This window comes from Nymphaea colorata, chromosome 2 (genome assembly GCF_008831285.2).
Source record: "Nymphaea colorata isolate Beijing-Zhang1983 chromosome 2, ASM883128v2, whole genome shotgun sequence".
Taxonomy (NCBI): domain Eukaryota; kingdom Viridiplantae; phylum Streptophyta; class Magnoliopsida; order Nymphaeales; family Nymphaeaceae; genus Nymphaea; species Nymphaea colorata.
In genome coordinates this window covers 30,280,544-30,306,234 of record NC_045139.1, presented here as the reverse complement: position 1 = coordinate 30,306,234, position 25,691 = coordinate 30,280,544, and the positions used below count along the sequence as shown (strand labels likewise).

Sequence of the window (25,691 nt, the reverse complement as noted above, 5' to 3'; positions counted from 1 at the left end):
TCAATGCCTTAGTTGACGAGATATCTACCTACCCAACATCCCCTGCATCACCAAATTAGGAATAAACAAGATGGTTGACAATGAGAAGCAAGCATCAGGCGGGTTGGTGTGGGTTGCCAAGTTTGCTGATGGATCAAGCAAGCAGCTCGAGCCTGAGCCCAGATGCATCTGTGTGGGCTTAATCATGGGTTGCAGAACTAGCATCTGCAATTTTGCAGGGGATGTATGGAAGCTTGGAGCCAGTGACCCAAGGAAGGTAGTGCACTGCATGAAGGTCGGCCTGGCTCTTACTGTGGTCTCCCTCTTTTACTACATGAGGCCCTTGTATGATGGAGTAGGAGGGAATGCTATGTGGGCAGTCATGACAGTGGTGGTTGTCTTTGAGTTTACTGTAGGTAAGCCAGTGGGGTGGGGGGACGTCTGTGAATGATTTTCTTATATACTGCTACTGGTTAGGGCTTGCACCCACCACTTGAGCTGGTCTGGCCTCAGGTCACATTTTGCTTCTCTCTCTCTCTCTCTCTCTCTCACTCTCGCTCTGTGTGTGTGTGTGTGTGTTTCTGAGGTATGTCATTCAATTATCCAAATAATGTGAGAAGAAAGGATAATCTATGTTATTAAGCACCACAGTGAAATTTCCTGGATTATCTCACTTATCTGGATAAGTTGGCGCCTGAACTCCTCTGAGATACAAAAAGAAACACTCATGCTTGTTTCACAAAGATATGCATAGGCACTTGTTGACCTTTTCAGCGCAGGTCTTATGTTTAAGAAAAAAGGATACATCTGGATAGGACTTGGGAGCCTACCAAAAGAAACGTACATAGAAATGACCCTGTAGCAGGCCAGTCTCAATGTTCATCCGGTGTCTTAACTGCACTGCTATCCTCTCTTTCATGATGATCACCGTTCATCACCTCTGTCTCACTTCAATTCTTCCATTGAAGTACCAATGAGACATCACCTGAATCAGAAGAGTACATGTTTGATGTCAGAGAAAATTCATTGATTTCTTTTCCTCAACATGTTCAATTGAGCCGCGTCCGCTACTCTATATGCACAGTTGCATACCTTCATGGGTTTAACTAGCTGAAGCTTCTGTCAACTTAAAAAGAACGGTGGTAAACAGATGCGGCCATCGCTTCTGGATCATCACCTTCATCATCATCATGCATCTTCATCATCATCATGCATCATCATGCATCACCTTTAAGTACTTTGATTTGCTGCTACATACTGCTTTTTCATTACTCTGTAACAGAAGTGAGCAAACAAATTTGTGCAGGTGCCACACTGAGCAAAGGCATAAACAGAGGGATAGGGACTCTGTTGGCGGGCTCTCTCGCCATTGGAGTGCACTTCGTCGCCAGCCATTCTGGGGACAAAGGGGAGCCCATTGTTCTTGCCGGCTCCCTGTTTCTGTTGGGTACTGCTCTCTCTTTCTTCCTCTTCTTCCTTTCTTTTTCTTCTTTTCCCCCTTTCGGCTGCTGCTGCTGTTAAGAGTCAAAAGTCTCCAGGCTCCTCTGGGTTCTATTTTAAGTGCTGCCACAGAGGAGTTAAATAAAATTCTCCTTTTCTTATGTCACGTTAGACACAGCACAGAAAACATCAAGAATGAGTACTGAAACGCACTAAATGAGTGGCTGGCCTATGCCACTTCCGTTAGACCTCCTTACACACTTCTCAGTACCGCTAGAAGCGCGTGTTTTCATGTAAGACAATGCGTCACGTAAGAAAATTGCTGCTTTTTGACGTATGCATTCCCTCTGCAAGTTCTCAACAGCCATGTAAATTAACCTTCTGGTGCCTTCCTGTTACGTGTTCAGTTTTCTCTCTTTGGGCTTTTCAATTAGAATTACAGACGGGGACTTCTGCTTTATAAGATTCTCAATGGGATGAGTAAACAGTCAAAATCATGTTTTATTTGCAATAGATCTATTCTCTTAAGAAAAATCGCCGAACTTGGGAAGTAATCCAGATGAAATGTTTTCTTATAAAGCCTCTAAAAGGTTTTGTAAAGAACAGCCAGAATTCACAATACTTTCGAAGAAAGTAAAATTTGATCAGCAGAAAATTATGCCTTAAAAATACTATTGGAAGAACGTGACAAATACTGTTACATCCAACCTAAATCTGAGTCATTTGGATGATGGGGAGCAGGGTCGGCGGCCACCTTCTCGCGTTTCATCCCGTGGGTGAAGCGCCGGTACGACTACGGCGTGCTGATCTTCATCCTCACCTACAGCCTCGTCTCCGTGTCGGGCTATCGCATAGAGAAGCTGACGGAGCTGGCACTGCAGCGGCTGTCGACGGTAGGCATCGGCGGCGCCATATGCGTCATCATCAGCGTCCTCCTTTACCCCATCTGGGCCGGAGATGACCTTCACCGCCTCATCCCTGCCAACATCGAAAAGCTCGCCGCCTCCCTTGAAGGTATAATATTTTTCTTCTCCTTCTCCTCCCTTTGTTTCACCAATGGCATGGCAGATGCTGTTGTACTTTACAATGTTGCATTAAAATTCAACGAAGTTGACTCATAAAATGAACAAACAAGTTGCTTACCTTGGCTGAGCTAATAAGAGAACAGGCAGTTAATTGTTACTGAGCTTGGTCATAACACTCCCTCTGGCTCTCTCTAAATTTGAGGACTTGAACGTACAGAATGCGTGCTACAGTTCTTCAACGATGCTCAAGATGATGATCACAGGAAAGCTTCTCGGATCGATGGGTATAAATGCGTGTTGAATTCCAAAACCACTGAAGAATCTCTGGTACGTGCATGTGTGCGTATCTGAGAGATCAATTTTCCTTTGAGTTAATTACTAAGGCGGCTGTCTCTGTGTGTGTGTGTGTGTGTGCAGGCCAACTTTGCAAGGTGGGAGCCAGCACATGGCCCCTTCAGCTTCAAGCACCCTTGGAAGCAATACCTCAAGATTGGTACTTTATCTCGCTACTGTGCTTACTGCATTGAAGCTCTCAATGGCTGCATCAACTCTGGCATTCAGGTCTCTCTATCTCTGATCTCTTCAGACCCCTCCACTCAAATTTGAGAATCACAGATTTGAGGCGTAATGAGAATTTTAAATTTGCGGTCTGAAATCCACAGTTTGCTTGAACCATGAATTTAAGATAGACCCCATGTTAAATCAAACAGATTGAATCTAATGCCCAAGTTAATCAGATGCCCCTATATGGTTTGAGGTTATGTTTATTAAGAAAGGAAGCTTTTTAATGGCAGGCACCCGAGTCTCTCAGGCAGCAGCTGCGGTCCGTTTGTGCCAATCTAGGCATTTGCTTTTCTGAGGTGCTGAGGGAGCTAGCAGCTTCATTGAAGACTATGAGCAAGTCCTCCAACATAAGATTCTTAGTTCATGATATGAACAATGCTGTAGAAGAGCTCCAAAATTCACTGAAGTATCTGCCTGAAACTATGCATGAGAATGCAGTGACGATTATTGAAGCATTACCGGTAGTTTCAGCTGCTGCTCTTCTGATCGAAATTGCGGCGAGGATCGAAGCTGTTGTTTTGGCAGTTGATGAATTGGCAGAACTTGCTGGTTTCAAAGATGAAGAGGGGGACCAAAAGCATCAAGAAGAAGAACACGCCAAAGAAATGAAAGCATTGCAGCAAGTGTAGCAGAATGAAAGAAGATTGTTTGATTTAGGCTTAGGGGTTTGGAGCTTGTACATTGTGATCATTTATGTCTTTGCATGCATTGATGCCCATCTCCTATTCAATTTTCTTTCCGTAGAATGTGCACTTGCCTCTTCCACCCTCCTAGAGATTCCCTAGATTTCACAATTTGCGTCACTAATAAAACCATGTCTGGTAGTGATGCTCTTATTATTTCTAGGGTCTAAAATCACCTCGGATCATAAAACCCAGTTATCAAACACGTCCTTACGTTTCATATATCTGAAATCTTAGGAACCTTTATAAGGGAGTGGGATGGACGACGGATCCAGAAATATAAACTTCATAATACATGCCAAGGCATTAACTCGACCTCCACTATAACCAAGGGTGTGTCTGCTTGGTTTTGATGAAGTGTTCACTCCCTACCAAGTAAGAGTGTATATAAATATCACCCAATTGAGTATCTTCTTTTGTTGCATGTTTTGGGTAGGGTGTTCCTGACATTTTTTCATTTGAATATAGAAACATTAATAGAATATTTTATAAATCTGTTTCAAATATTAAATTAGATTATATTTAAGACAAATTCATGAAACATTATGTTGTAATATTTCAAGAATATGCTTCAAGACAAATTCATAAAACACTGTATTAGTGTTTCTAATGTCAAACATCCCCTAAAATCATCGAGCGTGATAGTCTCTTTGCAAGTCTCCCATCAATGTTCTAAACAGACTTCTACGCTTGTTGTGTTCTATAAACAAGCACCACTTAATAGTTTTAAATGCTTATTTGGATAGTGGAGAATAGTAGAGACCATTCACCTCGACCATAGACTTCCCATTCAAACACAATGAAAGTTATCTCACGACACGCTTTACTAAATTCCCATGTTTTTCGTTGCAGAGCCGAGGTGCACGACGTTTGCATGAAAGACACGAGGCAGGATGTCCTGCACTGCTCTTAACAAGGCAATCAAACGCACCTAAAGTTCAACGTTTGATAAACGGGGAGACTGGAAACTCGAGAGGAAGTTCTTTGGAACGCACTGTTCCCCAACTATGTTCCCATTACAAATCGACGGACAGAAACAGATTGAGAACATCTGAACATGCTGTTCTCGCGTCCTGGAGGAACGCTGAATTGCGTTCTTCTTTGAACCAACCCCCGCCCATGGACCGACCGGGTGCGGCTCCTCTCGAAGGCCCTCGCGATTCCCGCAAGAAGTCGTATTCTTGCCCCTGGCGGTCTGTTCATGCTCACGCGCGCAGTTCATTTTCACGCCCTAGGTCGTCCCGTCGGTTCGTCGTTCTTTCTCAGTCTCTTTGTCACAGGTAACTCCTCTCTCTCTTTCTGTGAACGTCTATTTGCTACTGTTTGCTTCTTCTCTGCTGCGATGAATGGTGCATGCCAATTGTTTGTGGAAATGTTTATGCCTTTTGTGTTAATGTTTCTGGAATGGTGCTGCAACTCCTCACAGTCCTGGTTTGCTTATCTGAACACACTCTTTTGTGTTCAGACTTTATCTCGTTTTGTTTTTCCTTTTTTTGTTAATGAAAGAGAAGTATAATTGTTGTAAACTAACTGCCATCAAGGACAGTTGATGAATTTGGAAAACGTCTTTGACTATGTGTGGATTTTAGGTCGTTCATATGTTTAGAGAGAGAGACAGAGAGACAGAGGGAGAGAGAGAGAGTATTTTTTATTGGCTCATATGTTTTTTTACGTGTTTTATCATTTATTTTCTTTCATCGTATGTAGATTTTGGGTTGTTGGGTATATGTAGGGAAAGAGAAAGAGCAAGAGAGAGAGAGAGAGAGAGAGAGAGAGAGAGAGAGAGAGAGAGAGAGAGAGAGAGAGATTATTGGCTCTTATGCTTTTTACATGTTTTATGATTCGTACGTCCTAATATATATTTTGGACCTTTTGGAAGCCCCCCCGGGAAAGAAGAAACGTGATGCTGCTGGTGTCAAACGAATTTTTCAAGGCGGCAAAGAAGGAGGAGACAAGAAAATCTGCACCTAAGAGCGTCTCTTCCGATGGGAGAAGCTCGTATCATCTGTCGAGTGTAACTCTCCTTCTCTCTCTCTTCTTGAACAAATTTTCTGTAGATAGTTTTCCATGAACTTGGGTTTTCCTTTCGGATATGCGATTTTGTTTCAAATACACATTCCCAAAGTCTTCTAGATTGCATGGGAGGATGGTGGGAAATATTTCTTACGATCCTATCAATATATGTATGTTAAATGAGGTCCAAGACTTATAGATATTAGGAATTTCTGGCACCCAAGTTGGGCTAACTGATAAATCTTCTGCTGCTGTATCTTTAGTGATCAATCGCCAACATTGGTGTTTTTGTCTTCTCCCATCATGCTGGTTCCTGCTTCTGAGTTTCACGTGTTTGAGTAATAAACTTGAAACAATGGTTTTTGGTTTAGAGAATTCATAGTCATAGTATTTGATGATGTCTTCTCTCATGCTGGTCTCTGATTCATAAACAGCAGTAAGAGAAGGAAATACTTTCTATCATGGTTTTGTGATTCCGATTGTGGACCATGTATCCAATTTTAGTAGCGAATGAGAAAAAGGTTGTAGACAAGATCCAGAAAGCAGGAGGAAAGCCACAACAGCCTGTTAGTATCCTTATAGTGTCCATGATACTATGAATGAAAATGAACAATATACTTAGGTCATCGATAACAGATAATTAAGATATGTATTGCAATCTTGTGATGTGTTTAGTGTAATTATGCCATGGGTAGACCCTGCCTTATTATAATCTTCTAGATAATCAAGCAAGGTTAAAGGTTAAAAGTTTTGGTGTTGATGTCACACCAATTGAAGATACCTGCTTAAAGGCAGAAGAAAACGTGGGTGCACCAGAGCTGACCTAAATATTTTGCTGAACTTGAGCTTCAGGTGGACTCAAGGTTATTTCTTCAAGGAAGGCAAGTATACTATATTTAGACTTATATGTGACCTGTGTCCAATACTATATATAGACTGATATGTGACCTGTGTCCAATTAGGCATGGTCAGATTGTACTGGGATCGTTTTGTCTATCCACCTATCCAAATGCTTACAGAGCCTTTGTGCATTGATCGTATTACAAGTTTTCTGAGAATGACCCATTCATTCAGTACATCCTTGTGCTATATAGTATGTACTGCACAATAGTGATGTTCTTATTTGTTTGTTCAGTTGTCAGAAGCAATTTTCGCAGTACACGTGCCCTCGATGTAATGCTCGCTATTGCTCTCTTCCATGTTACAAGGTATGCTACATATCTACGTTCTACAACATTTGTTCTGCATCTCTGTCTATTTTTCCTTCTTCAACTGAATTAAGCAATTTTTCCTATATGTCTCATGTCGTGAGATGAATAAAGTTGCAACACAGTTTATGAACGAGAGAGACAGAGCAAAAAAAAGGAAAGAACATAGTCAAGGAAGAATTTTGCTTTGCACCTGATCAACAGTGTATTCTTTTGGTCTTCGGTGCATGAATTGTTTATACTTCTAAAGAATTGAACTCCAACATTGTTAATTCCACATTAGGCACCGTCGGCCGCTGGTGATGGTGGATGAACAAGGAGTTGGATGGAGGGACTTGGGGAAATCGGGCAAGAGGGAAGGTTGGGGAGAGAGAAAGTGGGAAAAAAATAATAAAATAGACAGCATCTGATCGGATCGATCTAAAGATCAGATGGCTCAGATTAGCTGTCATTTTGACAAATAAATGCCAGAGTCATGGTTCCGTCTCTCTCTCTCTCTCTCTCTCTCTCGATATATATATATATATATATATATATATATAATGGCTTCATCATAACAGTATGTAAAATGAGACTTGATAACTGCAGTTTGTTGCTTTTGTTAATTTCTTGTTATACATTGCTTGTTGGCTAATTTTTTAAGTTTGGTGCCTGACAAAATGGGAAGCTGTTGCCTTAGACTTCGTCAATATAATCTGTTTAACCTCTTTTTCAGAGGCACAGCCTTCATTGCACAGAATCATTCATGCGAGAAAATGTGATGGAGGAGCTACGCCACATCCAGCCTGAAGATGAAACAAAGAGAAAAATGTTGGAACTCCTCAAAAGATTCCATTTGGATGAGTTAGACAAGCCATTTGAAATAGAAATTGACAAAGGTGGTAGGTACAAGGTGTTAATACACCCTCTTAGATGTGAATCTGATGGCCTAGATCAATACTGCCTTTTCTTATTTATTTCCACATCTTGATGTTCAATATATGTAGCTCGTAACTCCAAATACATTAGAAAGTGCTTTTTGGAAAAAGGCATTTTTTGGTGCTGTAAATTATTTTAAATGCTGCAGAGTTAGGACTCAGTTTTTTTGCTAATTTGAGGTCATCTTTTCTGAAGTAGATTATGTTCAGATCGAGGGGTTGGCAGTATCAGACAAGCATATAAAGAACTTGATTTGTTTTGTCCATGTGAAGATTTGTTGGAATTCATTTAATGCACCTTTGACTTGCTTGCCCTGCAGATTCCCTACTATCTGAGGATACCATTCAGAAGGTTCTGAGAGGTATACACTGTACGTCATTTTTCTTTAAATGATTCATAGGTTGCAAATATTGAGGCTTGTGATTACCAAATTATGTGTTTCCATAGAAACTGGCTCAGACTTTATGCTCTATTTCTTCCTGTTGCTTTAAAGGTTTGAGATGCCTTTTTTTACAGCGACAAAGACCTTTGTCATGAAAACATGCATGCACTATCTAGTAGTCAAAAGCACTAGTTTCTGCTTAAGGCGCCAGGCCTCGAAAAGCTTAATTAGGGTTTAGACAAGTCCTTCTAGGGCTGTAGTTAAGACTCAAGAAGTAAAATAAGTGAACTTGAAAAACATTGACAACATACCTAAAACAATTCAAGGGCCTTGTGTATACAGTACTTGCATAAAATCTTGGAAAATATGGAGTTTGGGGTTTTCAGCTATTTTAGGCAATAAATTTTGACTATGTGGGGTCGGTTCATGAATTTTCCTTCCTTTTGCTCTAAAGCTACACCATTTCTTTTCGGGGTTCCATGTCCACATCTTGGCAGCACAAAAGAATGGAATTTTATGGTGAGTTTTATGGCATATGTTCATCCAGATTGGCTTAGTGAACATCTCCCTACTTTCTGCAACATATGTCATCACATAAGCCTAGTTGGCAGTTGGAAATTACTGTGTCTTTCTTATCTTCATTTTCTTGAGACATGTCCCTCTAAACTTCCATTTAAAATTGAAAATACATGCTCTTTTCCTTCTTCTAACTCATATTTTTGTCTCTAGCTTGGACACTTTTCTTCAATTTCTTGGGACACACTCGTACATTTTCCTTATCTTCAATTTATTGGGAGCACCTTTACTTTGCAATTGGACTTGCAATTATTTCCTTTTTCTAGCTCATATATTTGGTTCCTGTGGCTTCCTGACTCTGTGGCACTGAACCCAAGCCAAAAATTCTCATATGGTTAAATCTAGTACTGGAACATATATGTTTCTATGCAAGACATGGCCCTTAACAGTTTCAGAAACAAAAGAAGTCAGATGTGTTTCTGTTGCTTTATTACTGATTGCTATTTCTATGTTTTTGAGTGGGCATTTCTGGTTGCACGTGATTTTCCCTGGTGCCATGGATGGCTGCTGAGACTTTTGAGCACTTATGGGTAATGCTGCACTCTGCAGATAGACAAATTCCTGTTTGTGCATGCCCCTACCTATGATCCAGAAGTAACTTATGTACTAGAATTTACGTTACACAGAATTTTCCTGCATGTGCAAGTCAACCTACTTGACTAATATATTTCAAGTGAAATTAGTTCAGTTGTTCAGTAGGTCACATCTAAGTAGTAATATCTACTCTATGTTGATAAGGCCTTGCCTAGGCGTGGTCTAAGCATGAGTCCACACCTGTCGCCTAAGTCCGCCACTTAGACGACGGGATATGTGTTGGCACCTAAGCTCCAACACTCCTAGTCCATGTGAAAGTAAAAAGTCACATTCCCTTTCAATTAAAGTTTTTTAAATGAGTATATATTGTTATGTACTTTTTGTCGTATTGATTACGTATTTTTATGTATTCTTATATTGATTATGTTGTTATATGTATACTGTTATATGTATATACTGTTAGTCACTTAGTCTATTGTATAGCATTGGGATACCTCATACATGTTGTATGTATACATTTGTATGGTTATGTCTTCCTTTAAGTACAAATGGATTAAGGTCTTCTTGTCTGGAGATTAGATCTGTTTTTTTTTTTTCTTGTATTAGATTACATTTAATGAGTAATGTTAAACTTCTTCTATTGATTTTGCGTATTCAATGAAGTAAAGTCGTAAACAATTAAATTTTGATTGTTTAAGTTGATTATGCTTGTTATATTACTACTTTCCATATTTCAAATATTAGTAATATCTAATTAAAATAACTTGATGTATTAACATAACTAAAAAACAATGGTTGCCTTTTTGCCTAGGCCTTGCCTAGGTGCGCCTAGGTGCTAGGCGTTGCCTGGTGCCTAGGCAGCGCCTGGTCGCGTTGACAACATACTTACTCTTGATTCATTTCAGTAGGTTATGGTGCAGATAGAATCTCAACATTATGCAACAGAATAGATAAGCATTGAAAGAGATAAACTTGATCTTACAAATGTGAATATCTCTATTAACAGAACCATGTAGTGATTAGTGGTACTTCAGAATACTTTCTAGTCTGCTGGTCTGATTATATCTGTTAGTCAGCTGTCGTAAAAGCTACTAGTGCTTATTGTTAAGGGAGTAGCAATGTTCTTTGTTATTCACACTTATTTCAATTCTTCTTTTGTTTACACATTAATCTCCATTCTCTTCATTGTGCTGCTTTGGTCATGCCAGGAGATGCAATGAGTTTAGATGACCTTTCTAACGAGGAGAAAAAGCAGTTTCAAAGAGCAGTAGCATCTGGTGAGCTAGGCAAGCTTATAGAGCCTTGGAGACCTTGGTGGTACAATCCTTCTGCAAGAACAATCTCTCTCAGTCGTGAAGGAGCGCAATTGGTTCAACCAATCATTGCTGGAGAAAGTACTTCCTCTGGGCGAGGGAGAGAAAATGATCCATGTGATATTCCTCCAGGACCTGAAGCTCCACTGCAACCTCTCAGTGAACTAACGTGCAGTGATCCATCACCACTGCTAGGAGTGCATTTAGTTGATATCATATATACTTATTGTTTCACCCTTCGTCTCTATAATGGAGAATGGCAGTCTGACCCACTTGGTGCATCATTGGTTGTCTTAAATATGTCATCTGTTTTGGGTGAAGGTGGACAACCAGAAACAGTGGCCGAAGCCTTAGCTTGGTGCCTGGAGAAGACCTGTTCACCAGCATATAGAGACTTGGGTGGCTTACATTTTGGTTTGGGTCTCTTCGATGATGTGGTTTGCTTATTATACTTGGGGACACCTGCACTAGTGACTATGTTATGTGATTTGAAAAGATTGATTGAAGTGGCAATTGGGGAGCCCAAATCTAAGAGACATGAGAAGGGAAAGACAAATAGCAGAAACAGAAGCAAGTTAAGGAGCACATCCAAGAAAGTATATTTTCTTCTGTGCTGGGTACATGAGCAACCTCGGGAAGCATGGCCATCATTGGCGGCTGCTGTGGAGTTGGAGAAAGCTGCAATTGTGTCTTCAAGCTCAAGAGATGGGCGTCTAAATATACAAGGGAAGACAGGTAGCAATCATAAGGTTCTTATTGAGGAGGTCTAACGAGAGACCCCTGCTTGGGTAATTGGCATCAGAAATCTGCTATCAAAGATCTTCCTGCAATTCCATTTTATGGTCTTTGTGTTTTTTGTAAATTACAGATGTAATTGAAATACTTGGAACTTGGAACTTAATGGTATTGGTAGGTAGACCTCAGGCACAAATGTAAACTTTCAAGGTAGATTGTCTGTGATGTACTAAAATATTTCTTGTTGATTATACTTGTGACATAGCTTTTGTTTTTGGATGACTTTGGTGGTAAGTATGCTCACCACGTCCACCAATGTTTTGCTTTTTGAGTGCATTCATTTGTTCCTTTTATGGTGGCTGGGGATGGTGAGAAATGAGGTGGGGAGGGCCCGCTGAATGAAACAGAAGCCCTGTCCCAGTTGTTGCACCATGGAGTTCGTGCATCTTAAGAGCCTTTTCCTTTTAGATTTTAAGTCTCGGAAAATTTAATGATTGGAAAATATGAATAACATCTGAAGCGAGAAAAACTTATTTTAGAAATGCTGTGTCCGATTCGATACGGCCGATACAGATTAACTCTTTGTACCTTTGCTGTAAAAGGATACGGCCTCGGCTCCCAAACTGACGCCGTTTACCACTCCACCGCAGAGATCGACGAATAATGGGGCATTCCTGATAATAGAAGGAATTCACAAGGGCTTTTTAAACCGGCTGCCCAGACAGGAACCTGGTAGTTGGGTCTTCTCCTTTCCTCTTCCCATTTCTTGTTCTTTTTCATCTTTTCTCCGTCTCCCTCTCTTTCTTTATCTCTCTCTCTCTCTCTCTGGGGTAGCCCTATTTTTCCCGGCGGTTTTTCCCACGCAATCGCGTGGTTTCTTTTTCCGCTGGAGGAATTTGTAAAGGGGAGACGGTATTCCTAAGAGAACCCTAGGGACCCTTTCTCTGTCTCTCCGATCGCCGTGATGGTGGATTCCTCCGGCGATGCCGACGACAAGCTGGCCTATTTCCAGGCGGTAACCGGCATCGAGGACGCCGGATTGTGCTTGGAAATCCTCGAGGCCCACGGATGGGATCTCGAGACTGCAGTCTCCGCAATCACCACCTCCACCAGTGGCGCAGCGCCTTCGGCTGCTGTCGCGTCTGCGGATGATGCCGGCAGCAGCGACCAGGGGCGTAATTCTGTGAGATCAATTGAGGGGTCGCCGGAAATTGTGGGGCGGATAGTTGCTAATACCGGGAATCCGCCGTCCAGCCTCGCGTGGAAGGTGATCCAATTGCCGTTTTCCGTGATTTCTGGCGGTCTAGGGCTTGTTTCTAGCGCCGTTGGCCTCGGCATCTGGATTGCTGGCGGTGTGCTTTCTCATTCGCTGGGTGCACTCAGTTGGGCCGTCGGTAGAGGGCGGGGTGATAGCGAGGTTTCGCCTCTTATCTCGCTCTCCGCTGGATCTGCTGAAGCTTTGAGGTTCATCGAGGCCTTTGAGAGGGAGTATGGAGGGGAAGGCCGCACAAAGCCGAATTTTGTCTCCAATGGGTTTATGGAAGCTCTGCAGACGTCTCAGAACTCTTTTAAACTGCTGTTTGTGTATCTGCATTCTCCAGATCACCCGGATACGCCGGTTTTCTGTGAGGGAACTCTGTGTTCCCAGGTGGTAGCGGAGTTTGTTAATGAGAATTTCGTCTCGTGGGGTGGAAGTATACGAGCGACCGAAGGGTTCAAGATGAGTAACAGCTTGAAGGCTTCAAAGTTCCCTTTTTGCGCTATAGTCATGGCTGCGGCTAACCAGAGGATAGCCCTCCTTCAGCAGGTGGGTATGGGTAAAACGCTATGTTCCCATTTCATGGTTGTTTTTCCAATTCATCGAGTCTGCCACTTGGTTACTATAGTAGCGTCTTTTCCTTTTCAGCTTCGAAAACTTAAGACTTACGTTAGTCTGAAATGGTTGAATATTCATTGGCTGTAATTGTGTCAAGAAGTTATTGTTTGCATATCAAAATTCAGAGTCAGGGCAATGCTATGGCAGGGGAAGGCGTCTTATGGACGAAAAGAAAAAATGTTGTGGTTGTAACAATCTGCTGAGCGTAGTTGATAAGATGATTCGCGTCCAAATTCAGGACCCGTGATCCTTATACCTAGATCAGGTCGTCCGGTTTGTAGGGTAGGAAGAATTGTTGGCAAACACTCAACAATGCCGCTACACACTTCCTCTCCTTTGAACACTTTTAGGACTCTCAAGGTTGTGGCGAAAACTGTTGAAGAGATTATTAATGTGATAACATACTTCCTCCAATCATTTTTGGATCCTTTTGTTTGCATAACTCTATGGAGGGAGTTCTAGCTTATGCTAGGTTGTCGAATTGGCTTAAGGGTTGAGACCAAAAGTTTCACCCTTCCTAAAACAATGAATTTCGAAACTTCCATTGCAGAATGTAAAAGTGGTAGCGGATGTCATATATTAGTTACAAATAGCATGTGTAGTTCTTTCTAAAGTGATGAAGCGGAGGTAACAAAGAGAGAATTATACTTATCGTGATTTAAGTGTTTTAGGATGCAATATGTCTGGTTCTAAAAAACATTATTGATATTATTTTTGTTAGTTATAATTAGTATTTATTGATTCCATCTCTATGAACATGTGCACGTTAATTTGATGTTGGTAGTCAGTTAGTAATTGATGTATTAAATGGTGGCAACAATTGCATCTTTTAAGTGCTCGTATATGCAATTAAATTTTATTACAGTAATAATTTTCTGTTTTTTATTTTTCAGATTATGAATAGCACAATATGTATTATTTAGTTAAAAAAGCAAGTATGTATCTACATTTCATTCAATTCTGTACTGATCCTTACCAATTTTTTAGTTATCGTTTTATGTTTTGTTTAACTCCCTTCTCACACTGGTTTAGTTCTCGGACCTTGTTTTTATTCTTGATTTGCTTGTAAGGGTCATATCCTTCCTAGTTCCTCTTATTCTAAAGGTTGATGGCTTCGCCTCTGTTTGATGTTTTGCTCTTGCTTCTTGGTTTGGCAACTTCTTTAGCTGTTATTATTACCATGTTTCTTCTCTGGAAGAAAATATTCAGCATTAGTTGTTCTTACTTTTGTACTTGTCTTGACTTCTATGTAACCATGTGAACTGCGATTGCTGCACGTGGACCCACCTCTGTCGACTTGTGTATATGGAACAACTTGCTGCTTTTATTTCCATGTTTTTTTATCTACCAAGTGACACAGCCTGGATGTTCTTTGATCTGTCTTTGGATTCGCTTTTGAAGTTTGCACCTCTCCTAATTTTTTCTTCTGTCTCTGCCACTGGTTGATAGCATGTCAAGTTATGCAGTCAACTGGCTAAAATGTATTCAGTTTTGCCTTTTTAAGGAGGGAGGAATAATGGTGGAAAAAATTAGAGAAAGTATGTGTGCAGGTTGCATCTTAGTTGTCAAAATCAGAAGTTGGGTTTAGTTCAATCAGAAGGACTTAGTCAATTTGAGACGGTCCAAGTTGATTCGCTAAAATAAAATTATGAGGCAGTATATATGTGTGTGTGTGTGTGTGATGTGATGTGATATTTTAGAAGGGCCCTTTTTTTTAAAAGCACACATGTCAATGGCTAGTTATTGACTAGTTGACCAAGTCAACTGACTGGCATCTACCTCTCCTGGTCACTAGTTTGACAACTAAGATTTGTAGTTTGGATAGTAAGGAAGGCTAGTGTCACTCAGTCCTCCTTGAGGATGCTTAATTAGTTTCTGGAGGAATTTTCTCTCATTCTACGAGGTGATCAACAGTATTTGTGGATGAACACCAAAACTGTCATCCATAAATTATGAAGGACAATGGAGAATGGCATCCAAGATTCCAAGTACTGCTGAATGTATGACTTTTTCAGCTTGAAAAGGACACGTGGATGATTTTAAACTATCCTGTGAACAATTTGTGGTTTCAAATATAATACTTGTTCCGTGGTTGGTGAAGATGTTAAGGAAACATGGGATCAACTGTTCAGGAGTCGCTTGACATATATATAAGGCTGTGATGCTTCTAGGAAGACATGTTTACTTTCTCGATGATGTGGTGCACCTTTTATTGGTCAAAGCTATGTGGTTATGCTTAACTAGCAAGATAATGAGTTGGTCACTGGTTTATGATGTGCTACTAATATCATGGCTTGTCAAGCATTTGTCAAACATGCACCATCCATTCTAATTGGATTTGCCCATGGACACACAAGCAATCCTACCTGTAGAATTTCCGTTTGTTCTTTTCATTCTCCTTCTCCATGTCCCCTGTATGAGGGAGAACTGTGATAACTCCTATCTAACCAATTCCTTTGGAACTGTCTGCTCTAGCATGGTGGAGTTGTCGACTGTAGCATTATCCATTCCTTCAATGGCTTGAGTGGAAATACAACCAACTTCATGTATTTTGGTTCCATATCTTCCATAATACACTTTGATTCTACTGGTCATAGTTGTATCAAGGGCCCTTGGCTTCAGCAAAAGGGAATATTTGGCTCAATATTTTGCTTGTTTCTTTATATTCAACCACTTATCATCGTATTTCTTTCCTGGTAGAGCTGGGTATGTCTTGGGATTGTGCTGTTATGTTACTCTTATTCTAACTACTAAGTGCTGTTAGCGTTTTTGTACAGAACGTTCTCCTGAATGTCCTAGAGAGAAATCGGGCTATGAGATACATTTGTAATGTTGTGTGGTTCTGCTAACCCTTTTCTTTAAATTCTTACAGATTGAGGGACCAAAATCACCCGAGGAATTTCTAACAATCCTCCAAAAGGTGGTTGAAGAGAGTGCTCCAGTTCTTCTTGCAGCAAGGCTTGATGAAGAGGAAAGAAGAAACACAAGGCGATTAAGGGAGGAGCAGGATGCTGCATATAGGGCAGCCCTTGAGGCTGATCAGGTTTTGCTCTTTGTTAGGTTTAAATTATTAATATTTATTATCGTTTTTCTTGGATTAGAATATATGACTGAATGATCTAACAATTTCTAATGATCTTTGTTGTGGTGTTCAAATTGCTGAATGCAGGCCCGGGAACGTCAAAGAAGAGAAGAGCAAGAAAGGATTGAAAGAGAAGCAGCAGAAGCTGAGAGGAAGCGCAAAGAGGAGGAGGAGGCTTTGGAAAGAGCAGCCCGTGAAGCTGATGAGAAAGAAGCTGCTTTGGAAAGAAGGCGCCAAGAGAAAGCCTTATCACTGGGGACTGAACCTGAAAAAGGTCCTGATGTCACACAGGTTCTCTCTCTCTCTCTCCCCCCCTCTCCCTCTCTTTCCTCCCACCCCAAATCGGACCTAAGGGTGCGTTTGATGCACAGGGAATAATTTAACGTGGTAAATTTTTCTGAAAAAAATTTCAGGATGAAATTTAACCCTCTTCCGATTTGAGGTCATGTTTGATGCACAAGAAGAATTTAACCTCCTAAATTTAACCATGTTTGATGCACAAGGTAGAAAAATTAGGAGACTTTCTTTCAGACAAGAATGAAAGTGGCTAAATTGAAATGATGAACTGTGGGAAGCTCCCATGGATGAATCAAGAGAAAATGGGAACGGATTGGAGAATGGCTTCTTGTCACTATTCAAGGGAGAGATTAAAGAGCCTACGCATTAATCTAATGAAGGATGGATGGCTCCCTGAAAGTGATGATGATTTCAAGGATCGATAAAGCAGGCATACATCTAGTTCTTTGCACAATCTCATGTGAAACTCAGAATGGAGTTTGTTTAGGATGCTGCGAGGTTTGACGCCTAGATGAGCATCTGCCCTTTGCACAATCCCATTTAAAAATCATCACGTTTTATACACATTTCATCAAACAAGTTACGCACGTGATCAATAGCAGAGCAGAAATCCCACATCAAAATCAACATGTTTATGCACATTTCATCCAACAAGTTATGCAATAGCAGAGCAGAAATCCCACATCAAAATCAACATGTTTATGCACATTTCATCAAATTAAAATCAACACATTTATACAAAATAGTTTTCAGTCTCTAGGATCTCCCCCAAAGTCCCAAGTGTGTTGATTCGTGTCAATTCCTTTCCCTTGTAAGGGATTTTGGATGGAAAAGCGAGCGACCCATGAATCGGCATCCATAATCAAGGTTTCCCCAACTTTCCCCAATTCAAAAACCCTAATCCCCCCAAACAAAAACTGAAAAGATCGCCGGAAAAAGCCCGACCCTCAGTTCGGTTGTCTGCCTCAATGAACACAATAAACAGAAATGGAGGCACCGGGCAGCTTCTGACAGAGAATTTGTGGGTTATCTTTCACAGAACTCCAGAAATCTGCAGATTTAGCTATGAGAAATCGATGGTCTAGTTGGAGAAGGAAAGTGCAAAACCCCCACTGAGAAGGAAAAGGCGCTGCCCCTCTCTCTCCCTGTCCGCCAACGTGAGACAGAGACAAATAGAAAAAGAGAGAACGCAGAATAGGGAGAAAGAGGTTGGCGTACCTCAACTTCTTCGAACGAGAACGGCGATGGTTGGAAGCAAAGCGGCGGTGGTGGTGCGGCGATGGTTGGAGGCAGAGCGGCGGTGGTGGTGCGGGTGAGCGGTGGACCTCTGCTTCCGCCTTCCCCCTCTGCTTCTTCCTTTCCCCTCTGCATCGTCTGGTCGGGAGGGTGTCGAGCGGGGGGTGGAGGGTGTCGAGCGCGGGGGGAGGGTGTCGAGCGGGTGGAGTTCCACCCGCTCGAAAGTTCGAGGTCCGTTAAACGGGGTGAATTTCACCCCGTTTGATGCTTCCGAAAAATCGGAATTCACCCGGGCAATCAAACGGGCCCTAAGTGACACAGATTCTACAAGTGCAGCAACAGACAATGTACTTTCTTTCTGTTGAATCATTGATAGAATCATAGTTTGTTAATTAATAATTTTATTGTGAATCATATATATATATATAGACACACACACACGCAGATTCTACAGGTTCAGCAACAGACAATTTGCTTTCTTTCTGTTGAATCATTGATAAAATCAGAGTTTGTTGATTAATAATTTTATTGTGAATATATATATATATATATATTCTATGGGTGCCGCAACAGACAATTTGCTTTCTTTCTGTTGAATCATTGATTGAATCATAGTTTGTTAATTATTAATTTTGTTGTTAACCATATATATATTATCACCGCACCGCGTGCTTGTGTAGTTGTGTGACAGTCACTGACATAACCTCCAAACAAACAGCAAAAGGTAGAGGAAACAATATCACTATATGTGCATGTCCTATGTGCATGTCCATAAAATGGTGAAAATTATACACAAGTGGATGCATGGACATTTCTTTCTGGTGAGCTTTAGTTATATCATGCCCTGTTGCCTTTGACTTCATCTTGTACTTTTGTCTGCCGGGTGAGGAATAGGCTCATCCATATTTGTGGGCTGAGAGCTAACTCTTTTACATCATTAAATTTACAGTAATTTCCATGTGCTTGATGCTGTCCAAGTTGAAATATTTAAGCTTGCTTTAGATCTCCTTAATGTATCTTGAAGAACATTGCAACTTTGTAACGATCCAAATTCATTTACTTAAGGAATTTGACTTTGGTTTCTTCGTTTGAGGTTTACAAGTATCGAATTCCAAATTCACTTAAGGATTGAATTTTACTTTGGTTTCTACCTGTTTTGTGATGGCTTTCACTCTCCTTATTCTATAGCTTCACGAGAATAACCTTTTTTGTCTTTCTCCTGAAAATTTCTCTCCTGATATGTGTTCAATATTCCATATGGAATCACAAGTGGCAAAATGAGTTGGCTCTAATGAGTTTTTTTTTTTGGGTGCTTAGACAAACACTTTTTGTGTCACAGTTATATTTCAGAATGCTGTGTGCACAGCTTGATCATTGTATGGTTTCTGTTTTCTTGAACTTTTGTTGTTTGGTCCTATAAAACACTAGAATAAAGGATAATCTTGGATGTATTTCACCCATGTGACATGGGTACGTCTAATTTGCCCAGGTACCCATGTCGGTACGTGGGTACAGCGACACAAGTAGGTGGGTACAGCTGCATTTTAAAACATTTAAAATTATATTTTCAAACTTAATTTTTTCTCTAATTTTGATTTTTCCCTTCTTTTATATTTCCCTTCCACTACGATTTTATATTTTCCTCTCATTTGTCTTTAATTTTGAGAATTTTTGTAGATTATAAGACTATTAATGTTTTTTTTTCATTTTATTATATTTGAGAATATAAAATTTGCCGTACCCATATTTTCAAAATTGCCGTGTCCGAACTCGTACCACCTTACCTGAACCCATACTGTACCTGCACCCATGTGACATAGTATGTCACACACTGAGGGTCTGTTAAGATGATGACGGGGCAACATATGGCTCAGGGACATCCAATTTTATTTCAGTGCTTGATGTTAACATTATTTTCATTTTTTGGTTAAGAAATTCAAAAACTTGTTTTCTATGGTCTTAATTTTTGGTTTTTGGATTTGCAACCATGATTTATTGGTTTTCAATAATTCATAAGCATGGCAAAGGACAGGGAGGGCAACTGGAATATGCTTTGGTTTGTTCTATATAGGATAACCAATACATCATATGGTGTTATGCAAGTTTGGAAGTGTGTCCCTATCAAGTGATTATACAGAAGTCAAGTCACATTTTAGCCCAAAGTAGCTTTTCTTCATTTAACTCATCTATGAACGGTTGATCCGCTGGTTGGTTTATCAAGTTTATTCAAATTTATTAATTGCACATGCTTCAAGCATTTGTGCCACTTCACACTTTGATGATATTCAAAGTGTTTTCTCCCTGTTGCTTCAATTAGTCATATATAAAAGCTCGATCATTGATTGATTTTATCAGATTTTTCAAATTTAGTTATGCACTTAGTTCAAGCATTGCACCATTTTTTCATCTTCTTATTCGAAGTTTTTCTCCTGTTGCTTCAAGCATTTGTGCCACTTTGCAGTTTGTTGATATTCAAAGTATTTTTTTCCGTGTTGCCAGGTTCTTGTTCGTTTTCCAACTGGAGAACGGAAGGAGCGGAGGTTTCATAGTTCAGCAACAATTGAGTCTCTCTATGATTATGTTGATTCCTTAGGCTGCTTGAAGACTGAGAATTACAAACTTGTTTCAAATTTCCCTCGAGTTGTCTACAGTACAGAAAAGTACCAGTTGTCACTGCGGGAAGCTGGATTGCACCCACACGCCAGCCTGTTTGTTGAGCTGGATGCTTAAGAATGGGCAACCAACGTTTTGGCATATTTGATTTAGCGACGGCTGCATCTGCATGCAAAATCCTGTCAGAAACGTGGTCTGAGATTGATTCCAACCAAGGGCAGGGATTCTTTGCACAATGTAGCTTGTTACATTTTTAAAGTTAACATCCAGTTGCATATCTTTTTTGCTGAAATTGGATTCCTCATGACAGATTATGCAACTGCAGTTAAAGTTTAACATTATCTCCACCGTTGTAAATTGTCCGACTGGCATAAACATCTATATCTCGATTTGTTTGACTTCCATTTCTACATTGCGAAATTGTAGAAACGCTTAGTGTGAACAGGACATTAGCTTCTCCTATAGCCTCTGGCTGCTGCTCTTTTTACACCCTCTACGTTGCATAAGGAGGATACAAGGGCCCTTCGAGTTCTGTATCTTGAATTCAGGAGCCCGCGGCTTTTTGGTGGAATTCTGCAGCTGATTCTAACTTCTTTGGAACGTGAGAAGCGGTGAGGCTACTAACCGAAGCGAAATTTCGTGAGAGCGGTTGTAAACTCTCTTGGGCGTTCTAGCCGCTTCTGATGGCCATGGCATGTTTCCACAAGTGCAGAAAAAATGTGTATTCTTCAAGTTAATTTGATATTTTGATCCTTTCAAAGTCGGTAATTGATTAACAATTATTGGACCCATGGGACATGTGACGAGAAGTGAAGTAGAAATATGACCGAGATGGGTTCCCCAGAGTTCCCTTAAATCCTTTTTTCCCTTTTCTCCATACGCAAATTCTCTCAATTTTCTTATGCCGAAGAACAACTGTTAGCTTTGAAATCTTAGATTCCAAGCCTTCATTTTCCCTCTTGGTCAAAGAACGAATCTTCTGAGTTTCTAGGGATTGAATGAAAAAGAACTTTATCTACCATTAAGGAGAACCTAAATTACCTCCGCTGCTTGGATTCCCAGCTTTTGCTTTTGCTTTTGCTTTTGCACCAAAGTATAAGGGAGTGGTTTCGGTGTCAACAGAGACGTAAAGGGAAAAAGAAAAAGAAAAGGAAAAAGAGAGAATAAAAGAACCATGACAAGAAATTACCTGGTTATCAACCATTATTATGTCATAAGTCTAAACAGGAGCAGCCAAGGCACCATACGGGATTCAAAAGCGTTTCCCACATTCTAGACGGATTAAATTGAAGCATTCAAAAGACAAACCAAGAACCCCAAAGAAGAATTTTTTGTGCATAAGACCCTATTTCAGTTTATTCATGCAGAGCGAATATAACAGATGAAAGACGTTGACCTTAAGAGTAACCCCATCAAGATATTGTTGTGTTTGTCTAGATTAGTTTTTCTGTTAGTTATTTCTCCTTGATGGCCAAACCTGCTTCACCTGAGCTACCATGGCCAATGATGGCCGTCATCTCCTCCACTGGCACCTTCACAACATCAGTTCTGACGCCGATGTCTGTAGCATACCTGCTCATGCAGTACATTCCAGCAGTGACTGTAGCAACCCCAACGGGGCTTGCCAGGAAGAACTGGAAGGGAGAAGACAGGACTGCAGCCAATGGAGCTCCAACCAGCGATGAAGCTTGGCCGCTTCTTCCCACACCAGACTTGTCCATGATGAGCAAACCAGTTTTGCAGTAGAGAGCAAAATCCTCACAATTATTCTGGAAAACATTGTAGTTCCCAAACCCATTCTGAAGCAAATACATTGCTCTGTGGATCACTGTTTCAGGTGGATCAGATTGTGCAGTAGTACATGTGCCACCTCTGATCTTGGCTATGAATACCGGTGGTGGAGTTCCATATTCAAAGAGGTACAAAGAGCCCTTGCCAAGAAAGCAGTCCAAACATGTGAGGACTACTCCACTGTTTGGCAGCCTAAATCCACAGTCAGGGAAGTTGGGACAGCCAGATTCCTTGCTAGATGAATAAGAGTTGAAGCCTCCAACATTTGGTCCTGATTCTACTGCACGAGTGAAGTGAACAACCTTGTTGCCACCAACATATATGCCTGTACCAATACATAACCATCTTTAGAACATCCATGGGGTCTATATAAAGGAAATATCCTGGGCATTTAAACATCAACTATTATGCTTGAGCGAAAGATCTGTTTTAGACAATTGTAGAGACAGGAACCTCTCTGCTCCTAAATAATTCTGCAACTTACATTCAGTTACATCACAATCATATAAAGTTCAAAATCTAAAATAAGATTGCAGATAGCATATTTATCCTTCAGTAGAAGGGATATATACATGATATTCATCATGCATTCCACCAACCATCTCTCAGGAACCAAATTCTGGTTTTAAGTTGATTGACTTAAAGCTTCAACAGACTGAATCAGATGTGTAACTGAGTCAGATTAAAGATTTAACTCCTTATTTTAATGTGAAGTGGTTATGGTAACTATCATCAAGGACAATACAGAAGCATGAGAAGACATGCTGGAACATAGGAAAGGGGAAAAATTTAGAGGTCCTTCAACAGGCTATGCTAAGACTTGTCCATGATGCTGGACCTAAGAACACCACCATTATAAATTATGGGGCAAGACATATCTCTCAAAGGTAAAGGAGATGAGCATTTCATGAGTATCGCAGCTTCTAAATTTCTGAGTGGCACCATCACCATCTACTCTGTTCCTCAAGCCTCAATAACAGTCCTAGGAGTAGAAACAAATGCAACTGTAAATGGGTGGCAATGGCCCATGTAGATTGGACTTTCACTTCCTGGTTTCGATGTTCTTAGGTCAAAACATACCATGTGCAAGTTCGAGAATAATAGTGGGCATGAGTAAGTTGAATTTTGTTCATATGAATTTGGAAGCCCACCATAACTTTGTGTAGATGCCAGGAAGACCTCGGGATATATGCGATCATCAGGCCAAAGAGATCAAGCTTTCCTGAAGATGTATGACTCCTCTCGATCGAGAAATCTGATACAGACTCAGGAAAAACAGAAGCGTCTCCCTCTGGTATAATCGTATATCGTTTTGATCACAAAGAAAATGTTACAAGCAGAATCCTTTAATTTTGACGCTATAGGGACGTCCAGAAGGGATGAAATTCCAGTGCTTGCCCAAGAATTCTGCACTCTCACCGTCAGATAATAGGAATGGTGCCATCAATTTTTTCCTTCTTTCCTTCAATTTCCAAGAACTTCTTCCCTCTTCTTTTTTTGATGGCTATATAAGATTTTAAAAAATAGAACGAAACACATGAAAGCTAGCAAGTAGTCCTTTACGAAGCACACACGATCATGGTTTGTGAACCAGGTCAGAAATTTTACCAGCCAAAACCCAAAATGTAGTTTAATAATCTGTCAGTCTAATTTCTAGCAAATCTCTATTCAATTAGAGCACTAACTGTAGCGGAGCCCAAACACTTCAAGAAAGAATCAACCACCATCATTATTGGCTTGTAAATCTTTGAAAAAAGCACAAGCAAAAAGATAAAACTCGGAAACTACCCATTATATGAGGCCGAGGAAATCAACTGAATCTGGGGAAATGATAAATCATCATCCATGACATGTTCTAGTAAATACGAAGAGGCAAATTGAGATAAAAAGGGAAGAAAAACATCGAGAGACTCAACTAGATCTAAACAAAATAACGAGTTCACTCGAATCAGAGAAACCAGAAATAGAATGACAAGAAACAAACAAGAATTCACCATGATGGGAGTACGTATACGCGGCCCTCCACGAATAGATATGATCTCCGGCCCTGAGGGCGGTTCTGTCTATCTTGTGGGAGAGAACACCCATCCTCCTTTGGTCTTACTGAACCAAAATTCTGAGCACCCAAAACCAGAAGATCTTTCTCGGTGAAGGCAGCCAAGTACTTGGGCACTGTCGATCAATGATTGGTGTACGGCATGCCAATAATCATCGTGGGCAATGGGGTTAATCTACCCACTACCCAGACGAAGATGGCAGTAGTCTTGCTACTCAGGACGGGGGCTTCAATTGGGGGTCATTCCTCTCTGCGTATCCTTGGAAATGGTGCGAGGTGAGAGGGAGGATGAAACAAGGGTGGTTCGCTGAGTGCATGCAGACTGGTAGAAGCGTTCGCCTATCTTTTATATAGACGCAGTTAACAAGGCAAGGATCGGAAAAACCACAGAGACCTTCACATCCGACTAGAAGCCTCCGTTTCTTTTACTTGAAAAAGTTGAAATCCTTCTGGTGCCTATGAACACCACAGATTTCTACCCTTATTTTAATTATTGTTATATGCAGAAAATTTCTTCGAAAATATTATATTGACAAGGATAAGAGTCATCAGACTCGAGAAACGGCGTGAAATGAGATTGAATCTTTCATGAAGAAACAAATTTTCGTAAAGAAGGATAGAAGATTTAGTGGCAACTACACCAACGCCAACTTATCTATTTAAAATTATGTTTTGTGGATACCAGAAGCTTTTTCAAACGAAACTCACACAATCGGATCAAATCCGATAAAAATTATTTTCCCACTTTATTAGACTTTTGTATCTTTTAAACCCAGAAACGTACTAAAGATTCTAAAATGGTTCAAAATAATTGACAAAAAATATTATGAAAACAAAGTAAGGACAATTTGTCAATTTCCAAGGTTCAAATAACATGATTGGCAGTCAATAACAATCCAAATTTTGTTGAAAAAGCGACTAATTATGGTGACCTGAAGCATCAATGCACCCACTGCGCCCTTTTTCACCCATCAGATTTGACTGGTGGCCAACTCAACTCAAATTTAACAACACCGAGGCAAACAGTTTGAATTTGGGATGACCTAATTCCGTAGAAAATCGATTTCATTAAGGATTATAAAACTCTACCATCTGTTCGATCCATGTGCATTCCTACTTACAGATGGCTGATTTTTTAGTTGATATACAGTGTCCACCATGGTGTATGTGTATCGAATAAAATTTGTGAGTATAGAGGAAATATTATTGATACAAAATTGTAGATAAATTTTTTGTATATATTAAAGAAAACGACCACGTTGAAAAAAAAAAATTATCTAACCTTTTTTCTTGTGTGTCTAATCCAAGCAGATAAGCATTAAATGTTCGAACATGAGTATGTTTCATTAATCCTTCAAATGTTGAGCATG

The 25,691-nt window shown here is 40.4% G+C and overlaps 4 protein-coding genes across 5 annotated transcripts; 3 read left to right on the top strand and 1 right to left on the bottom strand.

The window, feature by feature from the left end:
* Positions 1-3,802, top strand: LOC116248092 (aluminum-activated malate transporter 10-like). The gene is made up of 6 exons (XM_031620691.1): positions 1-395; positions 1,286-1,426; positions 2,161-2,433; positions 2,662-2,771; positions 2,862-3,005; positions 3,239-3,802. Exons 1-6 carry the CDS (start codon positions 71-73, stop codon positions 3,635-3,637), a joined length of 1,392 nt encoding a protein of 463 aa, XP_031476551.1. The 5' UTR covers positions 1-70; the 3' UTR covers positions 3,638-3,802.
* Positions 3,803-4,509: 707 nt separating this feature from the next.
* LOC116248093 (uncharacterized) lies at positions 4,510-11,632 on the top strand. Of its 2 annotated transcripts, none has more exons than XM_031620693.2 (6): positions 4,510-4,971; positions 5,571-5,705; positions 6,840-6,912; positions 7,628-7,790; positions 8,150-8,191; positions 10,531-11,632. In XM_031620693.2, the coding sequence occupies exons 2-6, from the start codon at positions 5,677-5,679 to the stop codon at positions 11,403-11,405; spliced, it is 1,182 nt and encodes a 393-aa protein (XP_031476553.1). In that variant the 5' UTR covers positions 4,510-4,971; positions 5,571-5,676; the 3' UTR covers positions 11,406-11,632. The 2 variants fall into 2 exon arrangements, with proteins under 2 accessions (XP_031476553.1, XP_031476552.1); XM_031620692.2 differs by having other exon boundaries at positions 4,514-4,971; positions 7,628-7,793.
* Positions 11,633-12,099: 467 nt separating this feature from the next.
* LOC116247816 (plant UBX domain-containing protein 10) lies at positions 12,100-20,878 on the top strand. The gene is made up of 4 exons (XM_031620151.2): positions 12,100-13,177; positions 16,119-16,289; positions 16,416-16,619; positions 20,361-20,878. The coding sequence occupies exons 1-4, from the start codon at positions 12,335-12,337 to the stop codon at positions 20,589-20,591; spliced, it is 1,449 nt and encodes a 482-aa protein (XP_031476011.1). The 5' UTR covers positions 12,100-12,334; the 3' UTR covers positions 20,592-20,878.
* Positions 20,879-21,649: 771 nt separating this feature from the next.
* Positions 21,650-24,916, bottom strand: LOC116246640 (protein LEAD-SENSITIVE 1-like). The gene is made up of 2 exons (XM_031618437.2): positions 24,260-24,916; positions 21,650-22,590 (listed from the first exon to the last, which is right to left on the bottom strand). Exons 1-2 carry the CDS (start codon positions 24,351-24,353, stop codon positions 21,929-21,931), a joined length of 756 nt encoding a protein of 251 aa, XP_031474297.1. The 5' UTR covers positions 24,354-24,916; the 3' UTR covers positions 21,650-21,928.
* Positions 24,917-25,691: the final 775 nt, after the last annotated feature.